The sequence below is a fragment of the Argopecten irradians genome, chromosome 1 (genome assembly GCF_041381155.1).
Source record: "Argopecten irradians isolate NY chromosome 1, Ai_NY, whole genome shotgun sequence".
Lineage (NCBI taxonomy): Eukaryota > Metazoa > Mollusca > Bivalvia > Pectinida > Pectinidae > Argopecten > Argopecten irradians.
In genome coordinates, this window is record NC_091134.1 from 49512913 (window position 1) to 49538946 (window position 26034).

At 34.1% G+C, this 26034-nt stretch overlaps 1 protein-coding gene across 1 annotated transcript; it reads left to right on the forward strand.

Annotated features, from left to right (window-relative positions):
• Positions 1 to 6402: 6402 nt before the first annotated feature.
• On the forward strand, positions 6403 to 21956 carry LOC138331262 (prostaglandin reductase 1-like). Its single transcript, XM_069278778.1, has 9 exons — positions 6403 to 6598; positions 7706 to 7751; positions 10565 to 10621; positions 11859 to 12023; positions 12513 to 12630; positions 12989 to 13141; positions 18929 to 19034; positions 19454 to 19572; positions 21323 to 21956. The coding sequence occupies exons 1-9, from the start codon at positions 6490 to 6492 to the stop codon at positions 21431 to 21433; spliced, it is 984 nt and encodes a 327-aa protein (XP_069134879.1). The 5' UTR covers positions 6403 to 6489; the 3' UTR covers positions 21434 to 21956.
• Positions 21957 to 26034: the final 4078 nt, after the last annotated feature.

The following is a 26034-nucleotide window of genomic DNA, read 5'->3' on the forward strand; positions in this document are numbered from 1 at the left end:
CCGGAAGTGTTATGGAAGTGATTTTATCAACTTCACATTTTTATCAAGACGATAATTCCATTCCATCACATCTGTGAGTTAGAAAGCATATTTTTGAAATTGTAGCCTATATGACGTTTTTGACCTGACCTCGGACATCTGGGAGTATGTCAGGATCGATTTGGTTATAAGGTTAAAATGTCATCAAATCTACTATGAAGGTAGTGTAACCAGATAGTTGCTATTATGCCCATCAGGAAATTTCAGATTGAGTCATAATATCAATAAAATTATACTAGATATTTACTTTATATAGTCATGTTATAACCAACTGATGTTAACCTAACGTATCAGATTGTTACCATGATAACTGGCATAGGGGTATAATAGTTCAAAGGGTTTATCTCCTTTCCGACTTAATCTATTACACATATGATGTTCTTTTTCTTGTGACAGGTTCTGAAATAATTTGTGTATGCCAATAGGCTTGTCTTTTGGCAAGCAATCTAACATGAAATTAATTGAATGGCAAGCGCAGATATCAGAAACATTTTTCAAACTTAGGTAGACCGTAGTTACTACATACATGGAAATCTTGCATCAGAGTGAAGAGGCAAAATTAGTAAACAAGCAAATAGAAAAACTGAAAAACTTGCTCTATCATAATTATAACAGACATTATTTGGAAGATTAAATCATATTTCACCATTGTATTTGACTCATTTGCTTGCACTTTATTTGTAATAATTGCTTAATATGACCTTGCGGAATCAGAAAAAAAATCAAGATCCTTGTTTTAGCTTTTTATTTTATTCGCCATAAAAATTACCATTGTATTGGGAATTGCAATACATGTACATGGGTTTAAACCAGAGCTAAAATGCCTTATATGTACATCTGCAGCACAGTTAAATGAGTACAGTTTTATAATATTAGGTCACTGTGACCTCACTAACCTATACAAGAAATTTTGCAACAAAATAAAGTTGTCACAAATAACAAGTTTATGGGAACTTTTGACCTCGTGTGCTTGGACCTCTTACATTATCATGAGCCCAGAAAAACGGTTTAATAGCCCACAATATGCAGCCGACCAGAATGTACCTTCATGCATGATATGTAAGACGGCCAAATGTGAAATTGTTGTTGCTATGAAAATAATTCAATAACAATAATTACAAAGGAGCCGATATTAATTTAATTATTTTTTGTCAGCTAATACATCGAGTGGTTATATACAATACAAAGAAACGACGCAATATACCGGATTAATGTCCGTATACTGTGGCCATGGCATGTCGGAAAACTTACATTGTAACAAATGTTGGTAAATAAAATATGCATACTTACTCCCTAAACCAACTTTCTTTAATTAATAACAACAAAGTATGTTATTTGGTGATATGGGATAAGCCCGTGCCCACGTGCATATGATTATCATGAACTACGTCACGCAATCACGAACGCATCGTGACCCGTACGCAAGGTTCACTGACGTGTTACAACAAAGTAAACAATGCTCCGAACATTTGACCTCGTGATTTATACAGGCTGCACCGTCACATGTCGTAATGTCAGCTGCAAATGTAGTCCTGACAAAATAACTATTCATTTACACAACACATTATGTTAATACCAAGATTAAACCTAAGGTTTAAATCTAGTAGATATTAATCATATCGAACTAAAATAGATTCAACACGTACATTTTTAATTAATATCGTCGTTATAATGTATTTCCTCGTTCCAATGTACGAGCAGCCGTACGTGACATTCTGTAATGCGTCTTCATTCCCAGTAATGATTACATAATTAACATTTACAGTAAGGTAGATGGATAATACAATTATAATGCATGCATATGTCACTTTTTTGAGTAGGTGAATAGTATGGGTTCGCCTTTTAATCTGTAACAAACCATACACGTTTCATTTTAATCCACAATATAATAACAGTACAAATCAATAATATCATACATAAAAATTGATGTATCCTTCGTAAATTTGACATGCTATTTTTTTCTTCAATAATCTACTGAAAACTATATGGTTTGATGAATTCAGCCAGCTGTGAAAATCATTTCAACTCAATGTTGTAGTTATTGTTAAGTTTATGTATGTTTAGATGAAAACATATAGATAGAAGTCATTTTATAGTTACTAATATCTCTGTAAAAATGTGAAATGAAATGGTAGACCACTACTTGGCTTCTTGGTTTGACCGTGTGTGTTCTTTTTAATGCACTGTATAAGTTAATGTAATGAGCTCTTATTTGACTTTGTACAATTAATACTTATGCATTGTAGGTATGGTAATTCTCCAAACGTTAGAGATGAATAACGAAAGCTCTTCTTAATTTGTGAGCATGAAAATAACGGCACATATAGTGACTTAAAAAGTACAATTTATTCGATTCGATTGTAAAAAACACCTTACATCAATAGCTATTCAATTATTTTGAACAAAAGTGATGTATCCCTCTTACTCTGATGAAGCATTTATAGAAACCAGACTTTGGTTCTTAAGACTATCTGAAAAAATCTGATATACCCACATGATATCGTCCATGTAAAAGAGTTCTTGGTCCTTCCAGTAATTAATATATCTTATGTAATCTTGAAAGCTTTTACGGTAGTAGTTATTTCAACACTCTCTGACAAATCGTTCCATATCTTAGCAGTTCTTAATACAACGAAGTAACTCTTTCTATATTTAATTTAATTATTCAATTATTGAAAATCGAATTTGATAATCTCATTATAGAGTTTATCACAGTAGTGGAAAGTTTCTGTGTGTTTTTATGCAGAGTCTTTATGAATGGACAATTGACATAAAACCTACATAGCGGCAGTCACAAATGACGAATCTTTATACCATTTTGTAAAATATCAAACAAAAGTGTTCGTACCTACGAATGCAGATCATTTCAGATAGGAAATATATTTAGATTGAATAGTGGGGCAAAGAAAACCAGTCTAAAAAGGTCCATTGGTCTTCCAAAAGCGCTTACATGTCGAAACGACTGCCAAGTTCAGCTTACATTGTCCAGCTTTGAAAATGTTAACATGTACATAGCCAGCCGGGAGGACATTTAGGATTCCTTCAATATGAATTAATGTCTTAACCGGATAATAACATTTTTACCGACTTTAACCTTTCTTTGTCCGATTATTCACTTTTTAAAACACAGTAAAGGGAATAGTTACTTTTCTTAACATTAAAACTGAATAAACTTAATCTCATTAAAACTTGCATTGTACAGGTATAAAAGTTTTTTTTTCCGGGACCGGAAGTCCAAGATGGCCGCCAGGGCCAATTTCCTGTTTTCAGGTTTCGGTCTCCGATCTCAATGAAAATTGGTTTATAGGGGTTTTAAGGGATGGCGTACATCATGAAATCATTTTCGTGAAGATTTTTGGTCCTCCAAGATGGCTACTGGCCTACTTCCTGTTTTCAGGTTTCGGTCTCCGATCTCAAAGAAAATTGGTCTGTAGGGGTTTTCAGGGATGGCGAACAACATGCAAACATTTTCGTAAAGATTTTAGTATTCCAAGATGGCCGCTGGCCCACTTCCTGTTTTCAGGTTTCGGTCTTCTATCTCAATGAAAATTGGTATATAGGGGTTTTAAGGGATGGCGAACAACATGCAAACATTTTCGTAAAGATCTTGCTATTCCAAGATGGCTGCTGGCTCATTTCCTGTTAATCAGGTTTCAGTCTCCGATCTCAATGAAAATTGGTCTACAGGGGTTTTAAGGCATGGCGAACAACATAAAAAGATTTTCGTATAGATTTTTGGTATTCCAAGATGGCCGCTGGACTAACTTCCTGTTTTTATATTTTGGTCTCTTATTTCAATAAAAATTAGAATATAGGGGTATATTAAGGGATACTGATCAATATGATAAAACAATTATAAGATTGTCGCTGGGCCAACTTCCTGTTTTCAATTTTTCGTCAGCAATTCATTGAAAATTGGTAAATGGGGGTTTTAACTTAAAATTTACGCAGGTACAAGGCATGGCCAGGTCCTGGGTCATGATCACAGAGTTATGCAAGTTATGTACATATTACGAGAACCTGAATTCCTATATAAAAGTACATCAAAATTCTCACAAGATGTTCTTATACACTGTGCAACTGCATTCTTGATTTGTTGCAATTGGGGATGCGTTTGGGGGACTATGTAATGGTGTCCATTACAATGAGTACTTGTTGGATAAGTTATTGTACATGTGTAGCCGGTCATTAACATTCATATGAGTAGGATGTATAGCAAACAACCCCCACAGACCAGAAATCGTCAACATTGACGGCCTGGTCTTATATAAGCTTTTGATAATATTCGAGTTACTCCCCTTATATTTGTACTTGATATTATTGTAACGACAAGGATATCAAAAAATGTACAGTAGATGTATGGACATTTATTTCGTTTCCCTTAATGTTAACAATAATCAACAACAGCAAAATACTACCACGTTTTTAAAGAAACGAAATACAATTTAATTTGAAACACTAAATCATACACAACGTTACATGCATACGCCGGTCATAGTAAGGAGTGTAATTGTAATTATGTTGTCTTGCCTTGTGAAGATGAAATAGATTAGATAAGCTATTTTCGATAATGTTTTACGTAAACACAATTATATGAAATAAATGATGATATTTCTGTGACTTTAAACATATGTCGTTAAGTGTGAATCCTCGTATACAAGAGTCACTCAATATTAAAGATTCCAAATATCAAGATCACATTAAGCATGACTAAATCGGCGAAAATTTGGCAATGGCTAGTCATATCAATAAAATATTATTGTTAATAACTACATATAGTTTGCCTGTCCTGTTTTCATAGAAAAGGCGTACAGAAACACACCTGTATCATTACCGGGAGTAAAGTGAGGTTTAACAACCATCTAATTTGTAGGTAGGCCAAAGCCGGAACAATGACGTGGCACAGTCTCTAACCCATTATAGAGCTATGTTGTTTATAACGTGCACGCTGGTTAAAATCTGTAACGCTAAACACAAATCTGAATGAACCCTCAGCACTAATCTTGCTGTAAACAATTTCATTTTTGCGGTGACCTAATTTCGCGTTTACATGCCTAAAGATTTTTTGAAAATTTCATCCATGAAAGCTTTATAGACTATTGGTTGTAAATTATTTCGCCAAATCCAATTGCACACAAATATAGATTTATTCACAGTTAATCCATAACAGAAGTACTACTATAATCCTGCTGACATACAGAAGTACTACTGTAATCCTGCTGACATACAGAAGTACTACTGTAATCCTGCTGACATACAGAAGTACTACTGCAATCCTGCTGACATACAGAAGTACTACTGCAATCCTGCTGACATACAGAAGTGCTACTGTATTCCTGCTGACATACAGAGGTACTACTATAATCCTGCTGACATACAGAAGTACTACTGTAATCCTGCTGACATACAGAAGTACTACTGTAATCCTGCTGACACACAGAAGTACTACTGTAATCCTGCTGACACACAGAAGTACTACTGCAATCCTGCTGACATACAGAAGTGCTACTGTATTCCTGCTGACATACAGAGGTACTACTGTAATCCTGCTGACACACAGAAGCACTACTATTATCCTGCTGACACACAGAAGTACTACTATTATCCTGCTGACATACAGAAGTACTACTGTAATCTTGCTGACATACAAAAGTACTACTGTAATCCTGCTGACATACAGAAGTACTACTGTACTATTTCCGACATCTATCTGCCGTTCAGCTCCATGATGATTTTATTTGTTTTTATTTTACCATGCCTTTACTATGTTCAGGTCTGGCAAAACCTAATGTCACATACAATGATATATACTAGTTAAAAGCATTTCGTCACATAACATGTGATAATCATGCCGATTTTTATTATGATTATTTCTATTTATTGCTATTATAAGGTAGCAAAGACAAATTCCAGACGATAACAAACAACGATTAAAACTCTATGGTATAAATTCATTTTCATAAATATACTAAGCGTATATACATACTTTTGATTATTTTAAATGTAAAAAAAATCACATGAACGTTTCCTGTTACACAGTACATTAACATTTAGTTATCATTCTGAGATATTAGGTTATTTTCAGGAATTGCGATAAGATAGGAAGGCCGCAAATAAAAATCTGATTCATTTTGAAATCATTGAAATCCATAGTAACAAATCGTTTATCAATAAATAATTTCTAGAAAGTTCTTGTTCCTTCCAGAACGGTGAATAATTGGGCCGTCGCACTAAGTATCTCGTATCAATGCTAAAAAAATTTCTCTGAAATTGTAAATAAATTGCTGGTGAGAATCTAGACTGCAGTATTGACTTAGATTGGCGTGTGGTGACGATGCAGTTTACTACACATATATAAACGGGCAGATCACCTCAAGTATTACGGATACGGTATTCACACGCTAAACTGACAACAAGGGCTGTCACGTTTTACATCTATAGTATTCAAACATGAGTAAATGCAAATTCTGGGCATTGAAATCTGGCTTCAATGGACAAGCCAAGTTATCAGATTTTAAACTTGTAGAGGAAAAGCTTCCAACCAGTCTTAAAGATGGAGGTAAGTTATCACACTGGTTTTATTTTTTTTTCTTAAGGAATGTGTATTTTAGTTAACAATACATGATTTGGTTCATTATACCATATATCAAATATGTGTAAGCATCATATGGCTTTTTATATATACTAGATACAATGTTTTATCATGGTATCATATTAGTTCAAGACATGACTATCACTTGTGTTTCACAAAGTAAAGACGACTTTTCAGCTCATATTAAAACATTTGACAATCTAAGCATTTCTTATAATTTGATTAATTTGGCATACAATCCTAACTAACGGATGTGAAGAACATAAAATAAATTCGACATTTCAATCTTCATTTGAAATGATTCTCATTTGGCACCATTACTTTGAATGTGACAAAAGGAATTGATTTGCAAATACACCCATAGGATTTTCAAAACAACATACATATATTTAAAAGTGAGTAATTGTCTTAATACTTGAAATTAAGGTCATTTGAATCAAAAATGCTGTACGCCATAATTTGTGATATTGTTTATAACTGTCATGCAGAGAGAGACACGTGTCTTAACATGATGACGTCTGTGTATCGTTTATGCAACACACACAGGTTTTATTATATCCTGAAACACGTAATTTCCGCATGGAGGAATATATACACATCCGGAAAAAATACATGCTAAAAGCAAGGCGGTAGACCATGAAACATGTTAACATTTAACCTGGTTACTTTAGAATCGGAATGCATGGTTAATAGGATTACAGAAAAGTATGAAAAGGAAAGGAAACTTGAATTTTTTAAAGTATTAAACATGGTTGGTTTTAACACGAAAAATCGCCTCGTAACGTTGGTTGTACTAAGTATGAAGTTCCCGTGCAATATAATACATATGGCCAAGAATAGATAATTTGCGGAAGGGGGGGGGGGGGGGGGGGGGGGGGGGGGACAGGCGGACACGGAAAAGGTCGAAGTGAGGATAAAGTGTATGTGAAAATAGTTATTTGTCTGAGGGAAAGACCTTATATTTTTACTATATGTTTACAAACTGAAACACTGTCATGTGCATTTTTGAAATAATAATGGAAAAGAAATTTATTACAAATTATATATATATATATATATCTGTTTTCCTTAAAGAACTGGTATGCCAGGCAATCTATCTGTCCGTGGATCCATATATGAGGTGAGTGTTTTATAGAAGAATACACGGGAATGGTAGGCAAACCTCATTAGAAAACGTCATGCACGGCCGTGGGTGGTGTTCTTTTCCTTAATTTAAAGGTACACTTACCGTCCAGCAGAATGTTGCGGACTGGACATAGCAATATTTGACATTTGCTGCAAATTTTCAAAATTCCATACATTTTACTAAACAAAATCATGAATGACTTTAGTTTAAGTTTAGTTTAAAGTAAAAAGTGCAAATAACAGAATTATAAAATAATGGAAAAACTCTTAGGGACCCTTCTGATATATTAGATGCGTTGCATTCACGTTTTAGCACAATATTTAAAGACAATCATAGTGATTTATCTAATGTTGAATTTTCAAACTTTATCAATACAAAAGTTGGAAATATAACGGCTAATGTCAAAGCTGAGAAGGAATGTTTTTTCGATACCGCTGTTACAAGTGTTGAAATATCTAATTTATGTAAAAAAAACTAAACACCAACAGGGCTGGAGGGCATGATGGCATAGTTTACGAACACTTTAAATATGGTGGCAAAAAACTGTTTGATTATATTGCATGTTTATTTAATATGGTCATAGATAACGAGTATGTACCTAACCATTGGAAAATTGAAAAGTTTGATTATTGCTTTATATAAGGGCCAAGGAAAGCCAAAAGAAAATCCGGACAGTTATAGGGGCATAACATTATTACCAGTGATTTTTAAGTTGTTTGAGATGACAGTTTCGGACAGAATAAGCTCTGTTTTATGTTCGAAGAGCTTTCCAAACAGACAACAGTCCGCGTACCAAAGCTAGTTATGTAGTCTATGTACATCCTTTAATTTACATGAATGTATTAATTACAATTCAGAACACATAATGTTTATGTAGCATTTTTAGACAGCAACAAGGCGTTTGACACTGTGTGGCACGCCGGTCTGCTCTACAAAATTCATTAAATTTGGCTTATAGGCAAAGTATGGGTTATCCTCAAGTATACCAATGTTAAGAGTTGTGTAATGTATAAAAATTTGATGTCCAAAAGTGTTTTAATGGAGAGAGGAATTTTACAAGGGGGGGGGGGGGGGGGGGTCGCTCTTCCAAAATGTTTCTGATTTTCATAAATGAATTATTAATCGAAATAATAAAATGCGGTAAAGGCACATTGATTGTTGATTTGAAAGTTAATATACCCACTCAAGCAGACGATTTGTGTCTTTTAAGTACAAATTATCAAAGTTTGCAAGACATGGTTAACATATGTGAAAATTATAGTCGGAAGTGGCGGTTTACGTTCTCTTCAACTAAAAGTAATATTATGTTTTTTCCAATAAACGCAGAAAGTAAAATGTATCTAATATTTTACTTTACAATTGTGTTATACCAGTAGTTACTGAAATCAAACACGATGGAATATTGTTAAATCACTATGGAAATAGTGTCGAAAGAACTAAAATGGCATGTTGTAAGTAAAAAAACTGGTATTATGTCACTTCTAAAGTCAGGTGCTCATCCTAATGCTCTTGCCAAATTGGTCAAAATTAAGATCTATCCATCTGCTATATTCGGATGTGAGTTGTGGTGTCTTAATAACTCAGAGATAAATATGCTAGAACGAGCGCAGAATTTTATTGCCAAATGTGTTCAAGGCTTTAGGATGAGGACCAGGACTGACATGTGTGTTTCATTGCTCGGGTGGGTTACCATTGAATCGTATATTGACATAAGAAAATTATTGTTTGTAAGAAGAATTATTGCCATGGATAGTGGATTCTTGATTCACAAAATTTTTGTCACCAGATTTTTTACGTATTTTTTGAATGCAGAAAAACAACAAGGTTTCATACCAGACATCATAAGTATATTACGAAAATACTCATTGTATGATTCTTTTACTAATTATATTAAATCTGGTACTTCTAGTAAAAAATATTGGCGAAAACTTGTTTATAAAAATGTTTACAAATTTGATGAAAGATCACGTCTAGAACGTATGTCAAATGATATAGATTTTATTAGATTCAAATGTATTCACCCTAAAAATAGGTTGCACTTTCTTTTGGAACTCGCTGTAAAGTTCTCACAGTATAATAATCATGTACATTGTATTTTGAATGTTTGAGTAAACTCACGAATGTCAAGTCAAATTGTATAGAATATTATGTCAATATTGTGGAATTTGTTAATGTTCATGTTACGCATATTATTTTGCATTGTGATAAAAATAGCGAAATTCGTGACGAGTACGGGTGTTTTTGGTGAATAATTTTGGATTAGAATTCATGTCGTCGCTTCACAATTTAACAGATTTTGATTTATGTAACACCTTGTTGGGTAAAGAATTCGCCTATGATTTCTCAAATAGTGCCTTAGAGGAGTTTAGATTAGGAAATGTATCTTTTTTGTATAGACTCCTGAAAGCATGCGATCCTTATTGCTTTGAATAATCTCAACTAATTACTAATTATTAGACTTGAACTTGTACATATTTTGTAAATTTCTATTTGCTTTGTTTTGTTTCTTTTTTTCATGTTAAATGTCATTCTTTATGTAATCTTCAATTTTGGAGGAAATAAAGATAATAATGGACATAGCATCATAAGAATAATGAAACTATATCAAACTGGTTATAGCGTTTTAATTAATTGATGCAGACATGTATTATGTAGTTGTAATTGTTACATTTTAAGTCCTTTTTATTGTAGAATAAAAAAATATGTATGGATGAAATACATTTTCTGTTTAAATAAATATTTACATCTCAGATTACTTCGTAAACAAGAACACTATCCTTGTTTAATTTTGCTTTATTCTGTTCTAGATTGTTCACGCACTTGTCAAAAGCTGGAGAACCTGTTGCTGGGGAACAAATAGCTAAGTAAGATTTTTAAAATATATGGGTTTATTCTTGGGTCGTATTGCAGTTTTTAGCATGAAGAAAAGAATAACCGGTAGGCACCTTAATTCGCGTATATGATACAAACATAGAAAAATTGCATTTGTAACATTTCATGCATGTTATATGCATTTAAATGGAACTGATTCATGTACCACATGATATCCATTGGTGATGGAACGTAGCTATTTGTAATCTTCCCGCTGAAAAGACGTTAATCTTTTGACGTCATTCCATCACCAATAGAAACAATAGTTCCGCACAAAAGTTATCATGTATCAGGTGGTACGTGAATTATTTCCAAATATTTACATTTTCGTTTTTTCTTTGCTATATAACTTACCGACTGGGAAATCGTTTACACATGGTTATCGCACAAGAATACATACACCGGAACACTGACGTCCGCAAGTATTGTTAATGCGCATTAGATTTGGCCTATATTGTTTCTGTAGTTTTAATTCTTCATTTAAACAATTTAAATGTAATGAATATCTTAGATTATGTTTCAAAAAATAAGAAAATAAAATTTTGAGAAATATTGAATCAATGGAATGAAAAAAAACAATTCCATCCGAATTGGAGCAAGCTGTTTCGGGATTCCACCAACTGACCAGCTGTTACATCAATCGTATAACGTTGAAACACGAAGTTTTATTTTAGTGGAACATTAAATTTAAAAGAAATAGTCGGTTGAAATGCAATTGTAATGAATAATTTTTATTTTTTATTGTTTACTGGTGTGTAAACTACATTTGTTGGACAGATATTTCAACATGATGCGTTTTACACCAGTAAACAACAAAAAATAAAAATTATTCCTTAATTAACCTTTTCCTGCTCTTGCGCATTAATATTGCAATACAACCATGCATTTTACACATATTTGTCACGTTTCTGACTTTTTTCAACATATATGAAGAGGAATGATAGTTATTATTAATTAACTTTATCTTAATGAACTGTAAACATTAAAAGTACATGATATCTCTAATTTACAAACAAATAGTATTATCACATTTGGTACACATTGTGTATCGTCTATCAACTTTTTTCTTACATTAATAATCAAGGTTTGAACAAAAAAATCATTTCTGTTATTATACCAACAGGTACATGTATACATGATTCATGAAGATATATAGTTTGCTCAATTTTGGGCAACATTTACTTCATTAACATGTTTATCCATATTTTTATTGTCCTTTTCTGTTTCTAGGGTGATAAACAGTAAAAATGCCAAATATCCCGTTGGCACTATTATACGGCTATCTTGTGGATGGAGGTCCCATACCCATGTTAAGGATGCATCCACCATAGACCTTATGCCTGAACTGGGTGATCTCCCCTTGTCTTTGACCCTCGGTATAATGGGAATGCCAGGGTAGGGCCTTTTAATCTTGTCACATTTTAAAATTTTTGACTAAACTGATTTCAAGGTTGTTAACATTTTATAAATATAGTGTTAAAACAATTTCAATTTGATTATATCTATTATTTCTCTTTTCAATTTCAACGAAAATGAAAATAACAAAATTACAGTATAAGTTATAACAATGTTCTTTTGTCGATTGCGTTTTATGAGTAACATTAAAATTTTCACTCTTTCACAAGAGATTGTGGTGTATAATTAAAGAAAGTCTTGATTGAAAATAGATTCAATGCACCTGCAATGAATAACATAAGTGTACATAAAACGACATCTCGTTCTTTTCATTCTTTACATCAAAATAAGTTATAATGACATCTCACGGCTGTAATGCATGGGTAGCCATGTGATAATTTTAGTGTATCACATTGGTTAATTCAGTATAATACAGTTATACGTATGTACATGTATGATAAGAAATTGTACCTTATTCTGGTTATGTAGGATGACTGCATATTTCACCTTACTTGACGTGCTGAAAATACAGAAAGGAGAAACGTTGGTGGTGAGCGGTGCTGCAGGGGCTGTTGGCAGTCTCGTTGGCCAGATTGGGAAAATTCTGGTAGGAATCAATCTCATTGTCGTGTAATTTTGTGACATGATAATAAATGAATTATCAATATTTTGATATTATCAGAAAAAAGTCTGTATCATTATTCAAGATGACTTAGTATACTCCAGATACATAGCTGTAAAGAACGCTCACTCTTCAGTTGTATATGGCCTTACGTTCATTGTCAAAAGTATCAGTACATGTACAACAAATTTTAAAAACTTTCCAAATTAAAGATAACGAGCATTCATGAACGTTTGCTCCTTCCTTCCTAAACTTCGAATTGCATATCTAAAGAGTATTATTTGGCTTCGTTTCCCTCGTTCATATTTTGGGCCTATACGAATATTTATATCTTTTGTTCCAGGGATGCACTGTAATAGGGTTCGCTGGAACAGATGCGAAGATAAAATGGCTGAAGGAACTGGGCTTTGACCATGCCTTTAACTATAGGACAGAGGACATTGGGAAGTCCATTGAGAAAGTAGCACCAGACGGTGTGCACTGTTACTGTGATATGGTATGTACTTACTGTTATACCAATCATAGTATACTATTGTTTTATCACAGCGAAATGGTCTACATTTACCTCCATTCATATACCACTGTTATATCATAGTGAGCTGGTCTATATTTACCTCCATCCATATACTATTGTTATATCTAGTGATCCGGTCTATATTTACCTCCATCCACATACCACTGTTATATTATAGTGATCTGGTATATATTTACCTCCATTCATATACCACTGGTATATCTAGTGATCCGGTCTATATTTACCTCCATCCACATACCACTGTTATATCATCGTGATCTGGTATATATTTACCTCCATCCATAGACCACTGTAATATCTAGTGATCTGGTATATATTTACCTCCATCCATATACCATTGTTATATCATCGTGATCTGGTATATATTTATCTCCACCCATAGACCACTGTTATATCTAGTGATCTGGTCTATATTTACCTTCATCCATATACCACTTTTATATCTAGTGATCTGGTCTATATTTACCTCCATCCATATACCACTGCTATATGTAGTGATCTGGCCTATATTAACCTCCATCCATATACCACTGTTATATTTAGTGATCTGGTCGATATTTACCTCCATCCATATACCACTGTTATATCTAGTGATCTGGTCTATATTTACCTCCATCCATATACCACTGTTATATCTAGTGATCTGGTCTATATTATCTCCATCCATATACCACTGTCATATCTAGTGATCTGGCCTACATTTACCTCCATCCATATACCACTGTTATATCTAGTGATCTGGTCTATATTTTCCTCCATCCATATACCACTGTTTTATCTAGTGATCTGGTCTATATTCACCTCCATTTATATACCACTGTTATATCTGGTGATCTGGTCTATATTTACCTCCATCCATATACCATTGTTATATCTAGTGATCTGGTCTATATTTACCTCCATCCATATTCCACTGTTATATCCAGTGATCTGGTCTATATTTACCTTCATCCATATACCACTGTTATATCTAGTGATCTGGTCTATATTTACCTCCATCCATAGACCATTGTTATATCTAGTGATTTGGTCTATATTTACCTCCATCCATATACCATTGTTATATCATCGTGATCTGGTCCATATTAACCTCCATCTATATACCACTGTTATATCATAGTGATCTTGCCTATATTTAACTCCATACATATACCACTGTTATATCATCGTGATCTGGTATATATTTACCTCCATCCATATACCACTGTTATATCTAGTGATCTGGTCCATATTTACCTCCATCTATATACCACTGTTATATCATCGTGATCTGGCCTACATTTACCTCCATTCATATACCACTGTTATATCTAGTGATCTGGCCTACATTTACCTCCATCCATATTCCAATGTTATATCATAGTGATCTGGTCTATATTTACCTCCATCCATATACCACTGTTATATCTAGTGATCTAGTCTACATTTACCTCCATCCATATACCATTGTTATATCATCGTGATCTGGTATATATTTACCTCCATCCATATATCACTGTTATATTTAGTGATCTGGTCTATATTTACCTCCGTCCATATACCACTGTTATATCTAATGATCTGGCCTACATTTACCTCCATCCATATACCACTTTTATATCATAGTGATCTGGTATATATCTACCTCCATCCATATACCACTGTTATATCTAGTGATCTGGCATACATTTACCTCCATCCATATACCATTGTTATATCTAGTAATCTGGTCTATATTTATCTCCATCCATATACCACTGTTATATCATCGTGATCTGGCCTACATTTACCTCCATCCATATACCACTGTTATATCTAGTGATCTGGTCTATATTTACCTCCATCCATATACCATTGTTATATCTAGTGAGCTGGTCTATATTTACCTCCATCCATATACCACTGTTATATCTAGTGAGCTGGTCTATATTTACCTCCATCCATATACCACTGTTATATCTAGTGATCTGGTATATATTTACCTCCATCCATATACCACTGTTATATCATCGTGATCTGGTATATATTTACCTCCATCCATAGACCACTGTTATATCTAGTGATCTGGTCTATATTTACATCCATCCATATACCATTGTTATATCTAGTAATCTGGTCTATATTTACCTCCATCCATATACCACTGTTATATCTAGTGATCTGGTCTATATTTACCTTCATCCATATACCACTGTTATATCTAGCGATCTGGTATATATTTACCTCCATCCATGTACCACTGTTATATCTAGCGATCTGATCTTTATTTACCTCCATCCATATACCACTGTTATATCTAGTGATCTGGTCTATATTTACCTCCATCCATATACCACTGTTATATCTAGCGATCTGGTATATATTTACCTCCATCCATATACCACTGTTATATCTAGCGATATGGTATATATTTACCTCCATCCATATATCACTGTTATATCTAGTGATCTGGTCTATATTTACCTCCATCCATATACCACTGTTATATCTAGTGATCTGGTATATATTTACCTCCATCCATATACCACTGTTATATCTAGTGATCTGGTCTATATTTACCTCCATCCATATACCACTGTTATATCTAGTGATCTGGTCTATATTTACCTCCATCCATATACCACTGTTATATCTAGCGATCTGGTCTATATTTACCTTCATCCATATACCACTGTTATATCTAGCGATATGGTATATATTTACCTCCATCCATATACCACTGTTATATCTAGCGATATGGTATATATTTACCTCCATCCATATATCACTGTTATATCTAGTGATCTGGTCTATATTTACCTCCATCCATATACCACTGTTATATCATCGTGATCTGGTATATATTTACCTCCATCCATGTACCACTGTTATATCTAGTGATCTGGTCTATATTTACCTCCATCCATATACCACTGTTATATCTAGTGATCTGGTCTATATTTACCTCCATCCATATACCACTGTTATATCTAGTGATCTGGTCTATATTTACCTTCATCCATATACCACTGTTATATCTAGCGATATGGTATATATTTACCTCCATCCATATACCACTGTTATATCTAGCGATATGGTATATATTTACCTCCATCCATATATCACTGTTATATCTAGTGATCTGGTCTATATTTACCTCCATCCATATACCACTGTTATATCATCGTGATCTGGTATATATTTACCTCCATCCATGTACCACTGTTATATCTAGTGATCTGTTCTATATTTACCTCCATCCATATACTATTGTTATATCTAGCGATATGGTATATATTTACCTCCATCCATATATCACTGTTATATCTAGTGATCTGGTCTATATTTACCTCCATCCATATACCACTGTTATATCTAGTGATCTGGTCTATATTTACCTCCATCCATATACCACTGTTATATCTAGTGATCTGGTCTATATTTACCTCCATCCATATACCACTGTTATATCTAGTGACTGGTCTATATTTACCTCCATCCATATACCACTGTTATATCTAGTGATCTGGTCTATATTTACCTTCATCCATGTACCACTGTTATATCTAGTGATCTGGTATATATTTACCTCCATCCATGTACCACTGTTATATCTAGCGATCTGGTATATATTTACCTCCATCCATATATCACTGTTATATCTAGTGATCTGGTCTATATTTACCTCCATCCATATACCATGTTATATCATCGTGATCTGGTATATATTTACCTCCATCCATGTACCACTGTTATATCTAGTGATCTGGTCTATATTTACCTCCATCCATATACCATTGTTATATCTAGTGAGCTGGTCTATATTTACCTCCATCCATGTACCACTGTTATATCTAGCGATATGGTATATATTTACCTCCATCCATGTACCACTGTTATATCTAGTGATCTGGTCTATATTTACCTCCATCCATATACCACTGTTATATCTAGCGATATGGTATATATTTACCTCCATCCATGTACCACTGTTATATCTAGTGATCTGGTCTATATTTACCTCCATCCATATACCACTGTTATATCTAGTGAGCTGGTCTATATTTACCTCCATCCATATACCACTGTTATATCTAGCGATATGGTATATATTTACCTCCATCCATGTACCACTGTTATATCATCGTGATCTGGTATATATTTACCTCCATCCATGTACCACTGTTATATCTAGTGATCTGGTCTATATTTACCTCCATCCATGTACCACTGTTATATCTAGTGATCTGGTATATATTTACCTCCATCCATATACCACTGTTATATCTAGTGATCTGGTTTATACTTATATTACCTCCATCCATATACCACTGTTATATCTAGTGATCTGGTATATATTTACCTCCATCCATATACCACTGTTATATCATCGTGATCTGGTATATATTTACCTCCATCCATGTACCACTGTTATATCTAGTGATCTGGTCTATATTTACCTCCATCCATATACCACTGTTATATCTAGTGATCTGGTATATATTTACCTCCATCCATGTACCACTGTTATATCTAGTGATCTGGTATATATTTACCTCCATCCATATACCACTGTTATATCATCGTGATCTGGTATATATTTACCTCCATCCATGTACCACTGTTATATCTAGTGATCTGGTCTATATTTACCTCCATCCATATACCACTGTTATATCATCGTGATCTGGTATATATTTACCTCCATCCATATACCACTGTTATATCATCGTGATCTGGTATATATTTACCTCCATCCATGTACCACTGTTATATCTAGTGATCTGGTATATATTTACCTCCATCCATGTACCACTGTTATATCTAGTGATCTGGTATATATTTACCTCCATCCATGTACCACTGTTATATCTAGTGATCTGGTATATATTTACCTCCATCCATGTACCACTGTTATATCTAGTGATCTGGTATATATTTACCTCCATCCATGTACCACTGTTATATCTAGTGATCTGGTTTATACTTATATTACCTCCATCCATATACCACTGTTATATCTAGTGATCTGGTCTATATTTACCTCCATCCATATACCACTGTTATATCTAGTGATCTGGTATATATTTACCTCCATCCATGTACCACTGTTATATCTAGTGATCTGGTATATATTTACCTCCATCCATGTACCACTGTTATATCTCGTGATCTGGTATATATTTACCTCCATCCATGTACCACTGTTATATCTAGTGATCTGGTTTATACTTATATTACCTCCATCCATATACCACTGTTATATCTAGTGATCTGGTATATATTTACCTCCATCCATATACCACTGTTATATCTAGTGATCTGGTTTATACTTATATTACCTTCATCCATGTACCACTGTTATATCTAGTGATCTGGTATATATTTACCTCCATCCATATACCACTGTTATATCTAGTGATCTGGTTTATACTTATATTACCTCCATCCATATACCACTGTTATATCATATTCTGGGATGTTCAAAGTAGGGTCAATGTACTAATCTAATGTTGATTCCATTTGTTTTTTGTTGAAAAATAAAAATATATATATACCAGTAGAAAAACACTTTCAACGCAATAATTTTTAAGGTGATTTTCAAGGGTAATACGGAAATATATTTTGTCCATAAAAAACTGTTACTACAACTTGTTTATGATGTGAGATCCTGTGTACTCACTCGTCTTCCTTGGTCAACATTTTATACACATACAAAGCAGTTAAAGGACATTGATAATGCCTACATTATATGTTGATTCTAAAAAAACTCTGTTTTATTTACCCTAGGTTGGAGGGGAGATCAGTTTTAAGGTGATGCAACACCTTAGGGAATACGGCCGCATGGTTGTGCTTGGAACCATATCTACTTATAACAAAAGCGGAGACGTTACAGGTGAGTTTATAGTGATTGTTTCAATTAGATAACTATAAATTCAACTCTTTTCTAACCTCTATTCAATTTAAAATTGAGTATAAAAATATGAACAATTTTGCAAAATGAAAAAACATATTCAAATACACTCTATGATGCGAAATCCGATGAATTGATTTTCTCGCTGTATCAAACTTTGTACTAGAACATCTGAGAAAATATCTATTTAACTAGTATTACACAAAACAAAAACATCTAGAACTATCCAATCCTTTAATTTGTTAATGAAAGGCTATATACTGAAATATAAATAGAATGATTAGAAATAGGAAATCTCCATTACTCAATAACGTTTATTAAAATAAAGTTAATTGTTATCAAAGAACAATGCAATTTTAACTGTGACCATTATAAAGATTTTGTTTTGTATCTCTATCAAGGACCGTACCTCTTTGAAGATATCCTGAAAAAGTCTCTAACCATAACTGGGTTCATCATCTTCAATATTCGAGAAAAATGGCACATCGGAGAAAAGCAAATGGCCGAATGGATCAGACAGGTATGTTTTAGAAACATATTCCTCTAGTTATCTTTGCAGGTATAATTTGGTCAACATTATACTTGTACTTAATTATCTACGTAAATCTACAGTTAGGTGCATATGTTGAAGAGAAGGGCCTGGTCAGCCCTCGGTCCTCTTATGTCCATAGCCCGGGCCTCGATTTCTAGGTCACTGATTGGTCAGTTGTACTCTTGACCGCATTATCGAGCACGACAGCCTCTGTAACAGGCAGGATTTTTAACTCACCACCACCATCCCCGCCGCACAACCTAGAATTAGACTGAAGTTCTGTTAAATTCGTATTCATGTATCTTATTTCTTTTACATATCATCAGTGCAAGTATAACTCAATTTAGTATTCAGCTTAATTGATTATCTGTTTATATTTGTCCATAACATTTATAATATCTCAATTTTTTTGCCAAAATTCATTAGTTTAAAGTCAATTCTTTGTTATATGACTGTCATTGTTTTTAAGTTTGTCTAGCTACTAGCACCTTTTATGAACGTTCTGTATTTTTACGGTATATATACAGGGTATTATCATTTCTCTTGTATCCTGTTTGTTTGGAAGTATGTATTCATCCGTGTAATGTTTTGGGTAAGCTTAGGGAGTGGACAGCCACTCAGTATTTGTAGGTGATTTTTAGCATCAGCTAATTTTTAATCATTGGCTAATGGCTAATTTTTAATCGTTGTTTATTTGTTCATGGGATATCACAATAATCAATAATCAAAATCCCCAAAATTAACTCTAGTTTATACTAGATCAACCCACACACATATACATGTGTACGTATATTCTCTCCTCCTCTTCTGGCTCTTGCTAGCTTGGACTACACCGAGTAGAGGACGGTGCAATTCATCTACCTCCTCTTCCGGCTCTTGATAGCCTTGCTACACCGAGTTGAGGACGGTGAAGACCATTTCTATAACGTTAGGGCATACCTCTCTTCCGGCTCTTGTAGCACTACAACTAGACTACACCGAGTTGAGAGGTTATGTATTCAAGAAGTTCTCTTCCGGCTCTTGTAGGATATATCTACACATTACCGGCGTAACCCGCAGGTTACGCTATCCTACACCGCCCGTAATTCACTTTATACCCAGATTCACTTAACTATATCACTATTTTTTATAATTCATCTATTATATGACATGGCATTTTAGCTGCATATAGTTAAGTGAACCTGGGCTTTTGTTTTAGTGAGAGAATAGAACCTAAGCTTGCCCCTTTTGCCAAAATATGTTTTGTTATATTATATGCATTGATAAACAATAAATATGAACATGTTGTATATAGTCTATATATCCTTGTTGTGGTTTGTTTCATTATAAATTAGCCTTGTACAGCTGATAGGTCTGCTGTGGAAACAGTTTGACTGGCAATATCTACACGGATATTATACCTACATATTTTGGATATAAAAGAGATGTTTCAATAGTTTCATTTGGCATAACGTCATTTTTCTATTGACAGTTTACTCGTGAAAGCGATGCAACATATATTTTAATTAATAATTATCAACAGCAACGAGTTTGTTTTCTCTCGTAATATTTTACTCTTATTTCAGCCAATAACGGGAGAGTAAATGTGTATACTATCACATTTAATAACGCTATACTCTCTTTAAAGTTCATCTTTTCCAACTGTGGAAGGAATATTAACTGATGAATAAGGCGTAGTGCTTAATATGATATAATTATGACATTTATGGATTAAAGACATATATAATACATTTTCCAGGGTAAATTGAAGTACAAAGAGACCATTACGGAAGGATTTGAACACATGCCAGAAGCCTTTCTTGGATTATTCGAAGGAAAGAATACAGGCAAAGCCGTTGTAAAGGCCTAAACTGTTTACAAACATTTTGAAAACGATTTTCCTGAGCTGATATGAGCAATCAATAATTGTATGCCCAATTACTCCAATGAGGATGTGACGATCCTTAGGAAATATATTTTTCGGGCTCCATAGACTGTGTGTGAAACTTCATTGTGAACATGAACTCTGCTGTGTATCGATCTTGCCAATCCATTCTCACTCTTTAATTTAATAGTATTATATTATAAAGCTTATGTGTTGTATCAAATATTTATAAATATTTATATACAAAAAACTGCATTTAATGAACATATTTTTTTATCTAATCTCAATACTTTTACATTTTAAAAAAAATCCAAATGGCAGACAATTTTATATCATGATTTTTTCTTTCTTCTTATGAAGACATGTTAATAAATGCCATATAAGTACTATGTATATATGCTAACAATATGAAATTTCTTTGTGTGTTTTATCTTTTTATCGCCTGTAATAGCGCAACTATAGTAAAGTATTAGTGCTAATAAAATCAACGTGATATAAAGTCATAAAAGAGTTTTGTCAATTCTTGTGGGTTATTTTGAGTTAAACAAATACATCAGGAGCGCGAGATAAAGATTGGTCCAATGTCATTCAACATTCACTAAAGCAAACGAACATGTTAATATAAAATTATTGATAGAAAGCTTTGATATAACCCACCCTGGAAGAAATATATCATTACGTATGGAAAAGTGAGGGATGGTCTTTATAAGTTTTAATGAATGTTGATGAAACTAGGGGCAAGTGTATCAAAGGAGTAAGATTCTTAATTATGCTTCATCGACCATGTCATTATTAAGAATCTAGGGCAAACCCAGGATGAGTACCAATTTATTTTGAGATGCCAGGGTAGTTGTCATGATGGCTACGTTAACGTGGATAATAGACGTGTACATATCTAGAGGTCTAGGTCACCCACTTGGACGTAACGAACATGTGTTCTCTCACAATTTCTCATAAGGGATTTTATGCACGGGAGGAAGCCGGTATAATATTAACCACAATTTACATGGATGTCTAGATAATAAACATCCGTACACTCAGACCATTTCCTTTTAATGTGCAGAAGGTTATACAGTATGCAATGCGTCATCAGATCTAGCCTGACCTAGTGCACCAAGCGTTGGTTGCTATACTTGTTAACTAGACCTTATACATACATACATACATACATTTAGAGCTACCATCACCTCCTGTATAGAGTCTTTGTGAACTGGGTATCACCAACAGTCTTTATTCTCTTACTGCATACTTCCAACCTCTCACAATGGAAATGAATGAAGAGTTTTACTTGCCGTAACGTCATATATAACGTTTCGGGGCACGCTCTCACAAAGGAAAAGTGTGGCCAATAAATATCTTGTTACCGCAGTTGACACTACAGCAACACCCTTTCATGGCCAATCAGGATTTCTTGACCTTGAAAGGGGCTGAATCCCCCATTCATGGCCAATCAGGATTATTACATGACCATGAAAGGGGCTGGACATGTGTGCAGTCAACCATGGAAACAAATGCTAGAAGAGAGGGGATATAATCATAACTCACCTTGTTCTAATGATTAGATTAATCAATAGACAAACTAACCAATGCTGACAAAAATTTTAAAAATACAATGCAATCAGAAAATCACCTATATTTAAATGTGCATTAAAAAGCTTCATTAATTATTATTTCAATTAATTATTATATGATAGCAACTTCGTATTTTAAAGAAAAGTTTTCACTTAGTATTAATATATATGCATTTTATCAATTGAAAGCACAGATGGAATTAATTTCAAATAAAATTTACTTACATTTAAAGTTTCCGACATTTTTTTTTTTTCATTTACTTATTTTTCTTGCAATCGCTGAACAGAGCTTCATAATAATCCAATTGTTTAGTACTGTACACAGGGACCTGGCACGAAAATTTTTAACCAACAGTATACATATATATATGTACTATAATATGTACATGTATACTGTTAGTTTAAAAAAAATCGTGCCAGGTCCCTGTGGTACTGTACATATCTCCTAAAACATTTTGATGCAGCATTTCGCAAACTCAAAGTTTTAATCTCTATAGTATACACACGGCAAAGCTGTGTGCTCCTTACGATGGACAATGACAAAACTGATGTATTAACATTGAGCAAAGAACCTCTAATACTGAAAAGTGATCACAAGCATAATAGGTACAGGTAAATCAAAACAGAGAACAATGGGAGAGAGGGGGTATAGGGATGGAAGTTTTTTTTTTTTCAATCAACCTGTCTTTTTGTTCGAGGTTAAGAAGCATGCAGTATGTCAGTTATTGCATGATTTCTCGTCACTCGGGACTTATTACCCCCTCGCTTCGCTCGGGTGTAATAAATCCCTTGTTACTCGAAAGCCATGCAATAACCTTTACATACTAGACAGCAGATTATTAAATATTTATCTTATCTAGGGGCTAAATACATTTGTACCACAGGTTTACGACGCGCGCGCGAAAAAAACCCCAACAAAACCTTTTAGTATTTTTTTCCGCGCGTCGTAAACCTGTGGTTGTACTTACGAATCATTGGACTATCTGTGTCGAAATCTTTAAAAAGTCATCATTGTGGCAATATGGGAATCTTCAGAGATTTGTTTGTTTGTTTGATTGTTTAGTTTTAACGTCCTATTAACAGCCATGGTCGTGTAAGGACGGCCTCCCATGTATGCAGTGTGTAGACCGAGTATGATCGTGTTGTCTTCCTGTATAGGCCTAATGGATCTGTGGCCCTTTTTATAGTGCTATATCACTCAAGCAACCCATCCGACCCGGTCACATTATACTGACAACGCACGAACCAGTCGTCCCACTCCCTTAATGCTGAGAGCTAAGCAGGAGCAGAAACTATCACTTTTACAGATGTTGGTGTGTTTCGGCCAGGGGACAGAACCCATAGCCTTCCTCAAAGGGGTGAACGCTCAACTCCCAAACAGCGTGTGAACTTGTTCATCTCACCGCTCAAATCGTCTTATAAACACCAATACAATGACTATCCTTGGGCGAATTGGAAATGATATTGATATACCGTTCGTTGTTTGCATTGGAAACATTTGTAATAGGATAAATGTCGGAGTAAATTCTGTATGATTTCGAGAATATTAGGATTTAAATGCTTGGAAAAGATCGTTGCCTCAAACGTTTAATTATCTATTCTTTATGCCATCTTCGTTTCAAACTAATATGCGTACCTTGAACTTTGCCCATAACTTAACCAAATGGGCAATTGCTATATGATGCAAATGATGAAGATTATAATTTTCAAATCTTTAAATTCCTATTACTGAATATAACACCCCTGCAGCCCCAACAGCGTTCGAAATTTACGCCTGTCCGTCTGCCCGTGACCGGCATCTTTATAGTAGGAAAGACATTGTTTGCCATGCAATTGGTCCTTTGAGTGGCAACTTTTGGTCCAGTCCTAATAGACTACTAAAGATATACAAAACAATAATAGCAGCAGCATTGTAGAAAGGTTTAAGATCAAATTGTATAAAACCGATTTTAACAATATTCTGATTTTCAGTCAACTTTGAGAGCGCACGATACTATAATAGATATGTGGATATTTTTGTTAATAAAATTATTATTTTGCTGGTATATATCCTACACGGATGAATTGTGTAAGGACAAGTAACTTTCAGTCAGGGCCAGTAACTTTTAGGGTCAGTTGGTTCTTAGGACCAGCTGGAAAATGTCCTTAAGGGAGAACACTGCATGAGCTCCAATCAACGGAAGTTACCCAAGTTGAAACGCCATGTAAACTTTGTACATAGCAATTGCCCATTTGGTTTTGTTATGGGCAAAGTTCAAGACTTAGGGAAGTGTAATGGTCGGCATCATGATCACATTAGATTGGCCTTTCCCTCTACGATATTAGGTCAGTCTATTTGTAGCTGTTCGTAATCCTCATGTTTGTGGTTCCATTGTGCTCACCTTATTCTCCCTTCTAGGCTTCTTATCTCAACCATCATTTTACCTCGATGTGTACACAGGCCATTATAGGGGACGTTGTCAAGAAAGTAGAAAATGTTGACTCTTCAGAAATACTTGGTTGTACTTTCATTGGTACTTCTTTTTCCAGTATCCACATAAATATCTGGTATTCGGTTTTCTAATAGTATATACCACGTATAGGTTTGTATTACAATTTTGTTCCTTTGTCAGTGTTCTTTATCTTTATTCTTGTTCCATATACTCATCATTTCATTGTGTTACTGTCAAGCGAATTTTTGCCTGTGAAGTAACTGATGTAGTCTCGGTAAATGTATGATTATTTCATTTATACCAGCATTAGCTTTGGCGTGTTGGAATTTCAATAGAGAATACACCTAGTTGTTCATTCATGATCCACTTAAATAAACATACCACATATGAGGAGAATCTCAAGTGTATTGTCTATCAAAAATACAGCTGGGTTTAGGGAAGCTTGGTACACAAGAAGTTTTATTTAACAGATACTAGTTGTCAATTCATCAAGTGCAAAGAATTATATTACTCTAATAAATTACTCCTAAAATGTATCAATCTTTAAATACAGTCACTTTCTAATATGTTACTGAAAATAATA